The 12,061-nt window shown below is 29.8% G+C and overlaps 1 protein-coding gene across 1 annotated transcript; it reads left to right on the top strand.

Moving 5' to 3' along the window:
* Positions 1 to 7,475: 7,475 nt before the first annotated feature.
* On the top strand, positions 7,476 to 11,790 carry LOC132286476 (transcription factor MYB1-like). Its single transcript, XM_059788824.1, has 3 exons — positions 7,476 to 7,725; positions 7,865 to 8,005; positions 11,015 to 11,790. Exons 1-3 carry the CDS (start codon positions 7,610 to 7,612, stop codon positions 11,568 to 11,570), a joined length of 813 nt encoding a protein of 270 aa, XP_059644807.1. The 5' UTR covers positions 7,476 to 7,609; the 3' UTR covers positions 11,571 to 11,790.
* Positions 11,791 to 12,061: the final 271 nt, after the last annotated feature.

Consider the following 12,061-nt stretch of genomic DNA (forward strand, 5'->3'; position numbering starts at 1 on the left):
GAAGATCAAAACCCATATATTTCAGCCTCCCCAATCGCGTCCATCTCTACTCTTGTTCTCAACTTTGAACTTGCCCTTTCTCTCTCTCAGCAACTGCAAACTATAAAATCTACAAGAATCAGTAGGTCAAAACCCATATATTTCAGCCTCCCTAATCGCCTCCATTTCCATTCTCGTTCTCAACTCTGAACTTGCCCCCCCCCCTCTCTCTCTCTCTGCAAATGCAAACTACAAAATCTACAAGAATCAGAAGATCAAACCCATATATTCAATGATGGGTTTGAGAGAGAGCTTAAAGTTACACGGCTGCCAGGTTCTTCGGTCTCTTAATAGACTCCAAGGAAAGACATTTCTCGGGGAATCACCTTTAGATCATCAAATCATCGTTCGGTTGTGAATCAAATAGATACTCTTCATGTAGTTTGAGAATTCAGCTGATCCCAAGTACTCTATCTCCATCATTGAATAGGGGAATATAGAAAGTCAAGAGGAAAAAGGCATAACCAGAAGAATTGTGTGTGAGTGCCGCCTCAATAGCAAAATGGAAGTGATGAAGTGTAGGGTTTCCATTATATATATATATATATATATATATATATATATATATATATATATATAGTGAAGGTTACTTTAGTAAATATATTAACATAGGTGGGTAAATTAATAATTTAACATATTAAACGGGGTGGTTGTGGGGGCGGGTTTGGGGCGAGAATCTTAGTCCCCCGCTCTCGCCCCGCAACCGACCGATTTTTTTTTTTTGAACCCCCATCCCCACCCCATTTAAGTAAACGGTTCTCCAAACCCGTTTTAAATGGGGCTGGGGCGGGGGCGGAGTGGTTCCCCATCGGGTTGGGGATTTTTGCCACCCCTACCAAAGAGGGAGGAAAACGACCTAAAACACAAAATTGAGAGTTAAATAATATTAAATTGGACCCACATTTGCTATTAAAATAACTTATGGGAAAAAAAATAAAATTAACAAGTATAACATAAAATTATATCCTATTTTGAAAATGATGTTTAAAATTTTTATATATATGCAATACAACTTAAACAAGAGTGGTGAAAAAATAGTTTCTTGATATTTTTAATTGATGTTGAATACAGCCACTTATTTCAAAAAGCAGAAAAAAATTTACTGTGAGACTTGGGAGGTGATTTTGCAACAACATATGGGAATTTAAGAATTAACCGTTCGCTGGTGGATATACAAACTGGACAAGATAGCTCCACCAGAAGTACGTTTTCCATTTTCTGAAAAAAGACCATGTATGTACTGTACTTTATTCAAAAATCATGTGTTGTCTTTTCAATATTCAATCAACCATTTCTAGATAACCATGCGCTGTCTTCCCATTCTTCACCTCATTCAAAAATATTCATTGTCGTCATCAGTTTTTTAAATAATAATAAATAAAGGGTTAAAATCACAAAAAAAAAAAAAAAATGTTAAATTACAAAATTGTTTTAAATTTTAAAATTATTATTTATTGTTAAACTACAAAATTGACCTTGCTATTTTAAAATAATAAAAACAATTTAAAAAAATATTATCATCACTTTAATTTAACATTAAATAATAAAATTATTTTTATCATTTCACAACTAAGTTAACCGGTCGGTTACGAATATCGAGACAACTTAATAACTTTTTTTTTTAGTTAAGAGTGTTTTTTTTTTTTTAATTCTATTGTATATTTTATACACATAAGAGTACAAGAAGGGTTTTGTGATTTTAACCCAAAAATAAATGAAAAAGGTCACAATTTTATTTTAAAAATATACACATAAGAGTACAAGAAGGGTTTTGTGATTTTAACCCAAAAATAAATGAAAAAGGTCACAATTTTATTTTAATTTTTAAAATTTGGTTTTATTATATATTATGTTTAATTTTTTAAAATAATTTGTAATTACTTCATTCTATATTAATTAGGTCTTATCATAACTCATTATTGTTGCGGCTTCCGGATAGAGTTAGAGGCTTAGTGTAACGGGTGGGCCCTACCCAAACTCGCAACGCCCTCGTTGCCACCCGGACGCTTGGCGTGGCACCAGATCAAGGAATGGGTTTGGCTCTAAAACTAATTGTAATGGGTGGGCGCTTGCCCATTTACCCAAAAGCTCGAACTGTTAGGTAAGACTGCATACCCACCCATTTATACCCAATCTCTTTCCCATTCGATTCCGATGTGGGACAAAATGACCCTTGTTACACTTAGAGTTAACAGTGGTATTGGATAAATTATTAGATGGTTTGCCACATAATATCTTCTTATCTATAAATTCAAATTTCTTTATGGTGTATTATATAACTTGTATTATATTCACTTGTGAATGCTGTAATCTTATTGTAATTATCACTGTCTGCATATAATTATTTTTTCAAGCCATTAATCCATTGCGTAGAGATTTTGAGTTAGGTGTGTTCATTTGATTTGTAAATTCGAATCAATCCAAAAAGTGACGGATTCATAAATTATGAATATATGCGTAGGGGTCGGAACGATTCACAAATTAAGCTCTTAAAACTTTAATCCAAACCAATTCTTTAATAATGTGCAATATATAAATATTTTGTTTATATATAATAAGTTTTTTAACCCTAAACTGACTGCCCACCCCTTTTGCTCTTCACACACAAATAACGCCTCTGCAAATCACTAGGGTAGTTTTGGCCATTTATTTTATATTGGTTATAATGATGTATGGCTACTTCTTTCTAAGTGTTCTCAAGCCATTAATCCATTTGCATATATAATAAGTTTTTAAGTGGGTACTTAGTTAAGTGTGTTTGATAATACAATTTGAATATTAGTGAACTAGTAAGCGACACTTAAAATAGAGTAAAATTTTTTTAAGTGACATGATATCACTTATCATTTACGAAGTACGAACACTTCTACGAAGGAGTCGTACTTGTGTCTTATCCGTATCGAACACGGACACTCCTCGGACATGTATCTAACACTTTATATACGTGTTCATAAATAAAAATAAAATTTTATTATTTTGAACACTTTCCCAAAACGTTTGAACAATTAGACCGACATTTTCAAATATTTCTAACACAAACCTACCGATAATCTTAAAAATAATATGAACATGTTATAAAGTATTTAACTTTTTTCTTTAAGAAAAATTGACATTATACATATATGATCACAAGCGAAACATTTAATGATATTCGATTATTTTAAATAAAAAATATTATTATGCCAAAGTAGTGGAATAGCTCTATATATAATATAAAAGTCATTACAACGCTTGATATAAAAATTAGAAATGAAATAAAATTTTATAATACTATTGCTCAAGACATGTATATAAACAAAAATTCATATTTATATAATGGTATCCAAATCATACTTGTGTCATATTTTTTAAAAATTTAGCCTGTCGACATATCAGTGTCGTGTCATACCTATATCCCGTGTTCTTGCCCATGCTACTTAACTTATCACTGAATACTAAACCCTAAAATTTTAAAAAATATGTATTTTTTAATTACTAATTAAAAACTTCAGCACTTATAATTTAATTCTTAAATTTTTTAATATTTGTTTTTCAAATTTTTCAATACAACACCAAAATCTTAGTGGTTATTGGAACCTACCCTTCCTTAAAATAAATAAATAAATAAAATCATCATCATCATTCATTGTATGTATTTTTTAATTACTAATTAAAAACTTCAGCACTTATAATTTAATTCTTAAATTTTTTAATATTTGTTTTTCAAATTTTTCAATACAACACCAAAATCTTAGTGGTTATTGGAACCTACCCTTCCTTAAAATAAATAAATAAATAAAATCATCATCATCATTCATTGTATACTCCAATTGGGAAAGAACCAAAAGGTCACGTCGCTTTATTTATTTCCACGCATGGTATTGTCATCTCAACATAAGATGCCAATGTGGAGAAAAATAATATTACATTATCGATAACTAATGGCACAACCTGAAAATTTGATGCCTTCAAGTTTGAACTTTCAACTATACACAAGAAGTACATATATAACAAATACTATATATTGTGAGATTTATTACAGAACAATATGACGAACTCATGATCTGTTGATTTTGCTATAGAAATGATTTGTTTATTTATTTATAGTGAAGGAGACTAGTGAAATAATGATTTTTAATTAAATTTTTCTTTATTACATTTATCTAAGTGTGATATAATAATGATTTTCTTAAAAGTAATTTCTTTAAGATTAAGTACTATTTAATTTATTGAAATTAAGAGAATATACTGTGAATGACCATAGTTTGTGAAGATATATTCCCCCAAGATCATCAGGTGATTCATGATTGTATACATGCAAGCTACCGTACAAAAAGGGAGAGAAAGTAGGTGACGGAAACATTTTTATGAACCTTAGAATCTGCAAATACAATTGTGGTTCTTGTACGTGCATGTTATTTTTGAAGTGTGTATATATATATGCAAGGGGGAGCAAGATCTTGAGGTCGGGGCCAAAATTATAAGCACATTACCTAATTAAAACTTTTTAAATATATATATATATATATATTATGTGAGCAAAAATATTTTACTATTCATTATATTCATACAAAAATATGTCTATCTAAACTTTTGCAAATTTAATTAAATAAAAAAAACTAATTTTTTAAAGAAACTTTTTATCAAACTTTAACAAACACAAATAAGATTTATGCCAAAATTATAAAAGCTTTCAATTAAACAATTAGATTTTAATTTATAAAAAAATAAGAAATTCATTTAATACTTGTACAAATTAATAATCATTACACAATATATCAATAAAAAACAAACAACAATAAATTAATTTTGACTAACTTAAATCAAAGAATATTGGCAAGTAAAAGGAAAAAAAAAAAAAGTAATAAATAAAAATTGTTACTTTTTTAGAAACTTATTTGAGATTCAAAACAAAACTATACTACAGTATTAATATAAAAAAATGCAGATATTAATCCGGAAAGAATGTTATGTATTCTTATAAACTAAAAATCAATACAACAATGTACCAAGTAAAATTTTGAGAAATTCAACTTTTCTCGAGATTAAGAAAATCATAACTAATTAGTCTAATCCAATACAAATTTAAGAAAGCAATAATAAAAAAAAAAAAAAAAGACATACCCACACAAAAATAAATATATACATACAAAGGAACAAAAAAAACTTTGAGATTATCCTGGATTGCTATGTGCATAAAAATCATCTACAAAGAAGTGATTCCTTAGGTCAAATCATGCATGTGTGCAACGAAATAAGGGATTTTTTCTTTTTTTTCTTTTTTGGAAGTTACTTTGAAATATGGGATTGTAAGGATATAATCTTTTTTTGTGTGTGAAACTTATCTCTCTACACTCTCTTTATCTCATGAGAAAAGGGCAAACAAATTCAAGTGGGGAACAAAACAAAACAAAAAGGTCAAAGTGTGGATGGAAAACATAAATAAAAAAAAAAAAAAAGTGATAATAAAAAATAATGTAGATTATTTTAAAAAATCATAAAATGTTAATGACTTAGAGTATCTCCAGCAGTTAAAACCTAAGTCACATAGAGCGGGAGCGGGAGCGGGAGCGAAAACTGTAAAGTTTAAAATTATGTGAGAGCGGGAGCGCCGTGAGAGCGTCTATACATTTACTAATATATACTATTCTAATTAATGTATTAAAATTTTTATTCATTAAATATTATTTTTTTGTTGACTTTTATACTATAAAGCTATTTAAAATTAATCAAGTATTTATTTATTATTTTGTTCTATTAAGTAAATCTAAGAAGTAGTTATATATTTTAATTGTGGGAAATGAAACACAACTAAAAGTTGACATTCTGGTAGACTTTCTTCTTTGGTCTCAACAAATCCTGTGTTCAATACTTGCTAAAAGTTTTCTATAAATAATTCCAACACACTATTATCTTCACAAGATTCAAGAAGCTTGATTGGGGTCAAAATCCGTCCCACTTGGCCCAGTCCAATAAAACATTATTCTCTTCACAAGAGGCCACTCAAAAAGCGTGGATCCGCGCGCGGAGCTTGTATTCGTGGGCCTGGCCCACGAATCACGTGACTTAGGTTAAAACACTCTTTTTTATATAAAAATACCTATAATGTGTCATTTTTATTTTTACTTTTATTTTTTTATTATTATTTTTTTATCTCCAACTGTATGTGTGCTACGTCATAACTGTGCAAAATTATTGTGTATTTTACACAACCTTTTATATAATCACATCAATATATTTCATTTTTCCTCCCTCTTTCTCATTTCATTTACAAATTAACCATATATTAAGTAGGTTTGTAAAAATTATGTGGGGTCATGATAAATACTTCACTGACTTCACGTGCCAGTGTAAAAATAGGTACTCTCTTTACTTACTGGAATGAAAAAAAAAAAAAGAAAAAAAAAAAGAAGAAAAAACACACAAACAAATTAATAAAATAAGAATTTAGATTCTTCAATCATCGATTTTTGTTGATATTCAAAACTTCAAATGAAATTTTTGTTCTAAATTTTGTAAAAATAAAAAAGAAAAAAACTAAAAGTGATGGAAAGTCACGTGTGAGATGGAATTTTAGATAGTAAGATTATGGAAAGAATCGTGTTTGAATTGGAATAATTTGAAGATAATTACGTTATGGAAAGAACTGTTTGAGTTGGAATTTTAAGATAGTCATATTAAATTTTAAGATAATTACGTTATGGAAGAAATTTTTTTTTTTTTTTTTTTTCTTGGTGGGCCAAGTATAAATTTTATACCGTATATGCTATACTATTTTTATTTTTTACTTATACTAAAAAAAAAAAAAATTCAAAAAATTATCTAGCAAAGCAACATAGGCATCAAGTTTTGTCTGTTAAGATGCGTTCAATATATAAAACTTTAAATTCGTGGTTACATGTGTTCCTCTTTATATATATATATATATTTTAATTCTTGTATCCCGATCCAACCCATGTTTTCACACTTGACAAGCACACAGTGGGCCCATATTGCATATATGGCAGATGTTACTTACTTGATGCATGTGTGAGAAAAGTTCAATTATGACAAATAAACAAATTGAATAAAAAATAAAAATTAAGAGTTTCTAAGCTGTGTTAAAGCTAGCTACATTAGATTGTTTTTTCTTTTGTCTTATTTTGTTTATTTGTCGTAATTCAAAAAGTGGTGTTTTAAAAGTTCCAAAAAATACAGAAGTTGAATTATTCATTTATTTATTTATTTTTCTAGTTTTAAGAATAATTATATACAGTGCATATAGTTTGAGCACTCATTTTTCTAGCGTCCGCGTTGAAATAATGATGGTTATGACTCAAATAAAAATTGTCCACACGGTGTGTACAGAGACTCCTAGCGGTTTTGAAGGGGTTGGAACGGTAGTTGATTGAGAAATGAGAGTTTGGACTGTTATAATGTCTCTCAACTGTTCACGTAAAGGTCGGTTTTTGTGGTTGGCAAATAAACACGTCCATCAAGCTATGTCTTTGTCTCTGCTTCCAAGCTAGAGATCCGACAAGCCAGCCAAGTTTTCGTTTATAAATTTGGAGTGCAAGCCAGCCATTGAAGTCAGAACTCAGAACCATATAATATGGAGGAGAGTAGTACCCCATTAGGCGTGAGAAAAGGTTCTTGGACTGAAGAAGAAGATCATCTGCTAAGAAAGTGCATAGAGAAGAATGGAGAAGGAAAATGGCACCAAGTTCCATATGGCAGGTAAATCAATCATCTACCGTAGTATTGAGTGCTGTACAACATTGGATGACTCATGCGTGTTGTAAGCAGTATGATGCTTTACAGCAGATCCCGACACGTTTTGAAGACATTATATATACTTTGTGTGTGTTGTGTTTGCAGGTTTGAATAGGTGCAGGAAAAGCTGTAGATTGAGATGGCTGAACTATTTGAGGCCAAACATAAACAGAGTAGACTTTACAGCAGATGAAGTTGATCTCATTGTTAGGCTTCATAAGCTGTTAGGGAATAGGTAATTAAGTGCAATTATTATGTATGTTTTTGTGTGTGTAAGTAATATATGACTAAATTAAATTATATGCTACCTGCAAGGATATGAATTATTTTTTTCACTGTTAATAAAAAATTTAGAAAACAATGTCCATGTTTGGTTTGAACTATATAGTCAATGATGATTAAATTTTTTTTGAAAAAAATGACCTGTTTATTTAGTTTAGTTTTTTTTTCCAAGGTAATTGATGGATAATTAGTTGGCGAGTTTGAAATAACTATTTTTAAAAAACTCGGTTAAAAAATATTTATTTTAGGGAAAAATCTTTTATGATATTTTAAAAATAAAAATTAAGAATTGTTTAAAAATAAATAAATAAATTAAGGAAATAGACTTCATATCTCCGGATCGAACTTTAACGTATTACTTAACCAAAAAAAAAAAAAAAACTTTAATGTATTAGTTATTGACACGTATCACCGGGAATCTTTTTCCCATATCTCCTTATTTATTAGCAAAGTTGGTAAAGTGTCCATATCTATCAGTCTGCACTAAAATATAAAGAGAAAAAACAGGGTCACCTCAGAGACTATCGTGTGTACTTCATTAAAAAAATGATTTGCTGTCCTTTCATTCTTCAGCTTTTCTTGTCACACCCAAATTTTAACACAATAACTACTGAATCAAGTCAATAAAATTTCATAAAACATTAACTTTATTACAATAATCAAAATAAAAGAAAACTGAACTAAAATAAATTAATGCGCAACGAACTAAAATTCGTTCCCATCACGTGTCACCATCACGTTCCTACTCTACAAGCACCTGAAATGTGATAATGGGTGAGCTCACAAGCTCAACAACAAATACTAAATACAATCATCGTTCAGCAAGCTAACCTTACCTTATATTCCCATATATATAAGCAACTCAATAAATTCATTAATTAAATATATATTCTAGTTAATTATAAACTCAATAAATAACCATCATTTATTTTAAGTAAATTTGCATATCTCATCTGAGCCCCAGGCTCCCATCCAATAAACTGGATTGTACGTCTATTTCCCAGATGATCCCTGATCACGTCCACACAATAAGGGCTCATTAGACCCATGGCCATAATAAAAGGGTAGTGCACTCCCAAATAGGTAGGTCCCTAACCATATCCAAAAGTCATCATAGGGTCAGTCCCTGACTACCCTCCGACTAATCCAAACTCATCCTTTAATCATTAATTATAATGAACTAGTATAGAAAAGAATATTTCATAATTCTATTTACTGATTATTGTGTAATTTATATATAACACCTGATTAGTGAGAAAACAAAATCTATACTCTTAATATCTTACACAACACGTTCCATTCTTAGTTCAATCTCTAATATTATTTTAAACAGCTAATCATGAAAATTTTGGTGTTTAAATGAATTTCAATGCTCACAAGTAATTGAAACCCATAGCAACCCTTAAACGCATTAATTGTTTTTTTTATACTTAAATGGCTAATGATGTACATTATATATGTCAATATAGACGAATTAAATCATAAATGCTCAACAATCAAATTATCATATACAAGTGTATATATAAATATCTTAGATGCTATAATAATATATTAATACTGTATATTTAACAAATGTGCCAAGAAACCCATATATATTTACATATGATTAACAAGCAGAATTAATCAATTAATATATATATATATATATCTATATATATATATACATTTTACAATATGTTTAATTTATATCTTAAGAAGTTGACCCAACAGCCTGTATAGATAGTAACTTACTTCAATTCCTATTTCCATGTATAATCAATCTCAAAATCAAATCTAAACATATATACAGGTGTCCATATAAAGATGTTTGCTTTCGTTACACCTACAAAAATTATCATACATATATATATAGATCCAAAGTTTATATATATATACACACAATATACAATTCTCCGATCTAATCCTCCAACCATACATCATGGATTACAACAGACCAATAGTTGACAACTGTAACAAAAAAATTAATGATCATTCTGATTCTTTGAGTGAGATCAGTAAATCGCAACATAAAAACAAAAACTTATAAATCAATCTATTAACATAATCCAAACATAGCCAATCAACTTTAATTGAATTAATAAACAAGATTCATGTAGTAATAAAGAAATTCTTTTAATTGCGTCCAATTAGGCAATATCTTACGCAACTATAATAATCTAATCATAATTATCATTCAGAATAATTTTCCACGGTTTAATAAAACATACAAATTAGTTTTTCAAGATTAATCATTAGCAAGTTACAAATATATATAAGAGTACAATGCAAGATTAACTTGCCTCAAATATCGTTTCACCTTCCTTTCCAGACAATCGACTATTGAAATATAAGATAATTATAACTGTAGTTGAGATAGTTTAGGATTCCTTTTTTAAATTTAAATTTTTAAAAAACTCTAATATCTCTAATATAACATTTAAATACTAAATAATAAATAATAAAATGTAATATACAAAATTTAAGGGTTTTACATTTCTATTCTTTGTCTCCTCCACAGTTGTAACTAAGTCACTTCTTGAGAAATAAAAATCAAATCATTAATCTTAATTGCAAGTTATTAATGAAACTTCTGTGCTAACAACAGTATATACCAAGTCAACTGAACGAAACGAAAAACTTGCAACTTTCCCCAAAAAAATAAATAAATAAATAAATAATCTACTTACCGTTAAAAACCTATCCAAATTATTAACCGTTTCTTAAGTGGTTGAGATTTGGGGCAATGCTAAAATATTTCATTATGATTTGAAGGGTGAGAGTTAACATCCAAAACAGTATTTTTATATGCACATAAAAGTAAAATAGCCTGCCTCTCTTTGCAATCGCGAAAGTATCATGCACTAAGCTTATATTCGCTTACTTGAATTCCGGAATCGAAAAAAGACGAAAAATGAGAAAGCCCAAGTGTTTTTCCAATTGTATGTAACTTTTTTATATTTCATATTTACCTTCTTCTACGCAGATGGTCACTAATTGCTGGTAGACTTCCGGATAGAACTGCAAACGATGTGAAGAACTATTGGAACACTCACCTGCAGAAGAAGCTAGTTGGTGCAGGTAAGAAATTAGAGGCTATGTCCAAACCCCATAAGATGATCACGAAAGCCAACATACTACGGCCTCGTACCTTCACCAAAAAACCAAATCTGTTTATGGGAAACATCTCCTTAATTCAATCAGGAGAAACTCTAAACAAGCCATCTCCGACTACTTCATCACCTGATCTAGGGCTTGGTCATCATGACAAGTCATGGTGGGATAACATTGAAATTGACAATAATAATAATGGAAACACAATGTCCATGGGTGAATTATTGGATCATAAGGAGCCCAATGTTACAGGCCTCTGGGGTACTACTGAAGAGCTACTACCAACAGCAACAATGGCAGCAGGTGATGACAACATGACTACTTCTGTTCAAGAAAGCAATAATTTTTGGAATGATTTTTCTATTGATGTGGACCTCTGGAATCTTTTAGGTCATGAGCAAGGGATCGAAACTCATTTAATGGTTTAATTTTTGTAGTTTTTTTTTTTTTTTTTTCCCAAACACTTGGAGCTTTTCTTTCAATTCATATGTTAATTTCATCATGCCACTGAGAGAGAATGCTAAAGTGTGTGCGCTTTTTTGGAAAGGGAGCGATTGTGTACTAAAAACAAACTAAAAGGTAATGGAAAATCACAAGGCAATTTGATCCATATCAAATAAGCTCAACTTGCTTATTTGGTTTGCACTGCCTTCTTGCGTAAGCACGCTTAAAGTTCTGATGAGCCTAACCTGTCAATATGGTAATTTGTTCAGTGTCTCGCATCTGTCCACATTACACATGTTCATAGAGATCGTCACAATCTCTCTCATCGAGCCCAATATCCTCGTTGGCCACACTCTCAGCTAATTTCGTCTATAAGGTTGCACATCTCAATACTACTCTCACATAAGCACACTTAAATGCGGAGTTCTGATTAGTTCATGACATCACAATTTTAAAATTTGTTGTGTCATAAAAG

The sequence above is a fragment of the Cornus florida genome, unplaced genomic scaffold, assembly GCF_030987335.1.
Source record: "Cornus florida cultivar Cherokee Brave unplaced genomic scaffold, ASM3098733v1 CherokeeBrave_3.0.0_Hap2_Chr11, whole genome shotgun sequence".
NCBI lineage: Eukaryota > Viridiplantae > Streptophyta > Magnoliopsida > Cornales > Cornaceae > Cornus > Cornus florida.

Excerpts from the sequence above, each read along its gene's own strand:
- LOC132286476 (XM_059788824.1), top strand. The coding sequence starts at position 7,610 with ATGGAGGAGAGTAGTACCCCATTAGGCGTGAGAAAAGGTTCTTGGACT. Across the intron at positions 7,726-7,864 it reads GGAAAATGGCACCAAGTTCC|TGTGTTTGCAGGTTTGAATA; the intron begins ATATGGCAGGTA and ends CTTTGTGTGTGT. Across the intron at positions 8,006-11,014 it reads CATAAGCTGTTAGGGAATAG|ATGGTCACTAATTGCTGGTA; the intron begins GTAATTAAGTGC and ends TCTTCTACGCAG.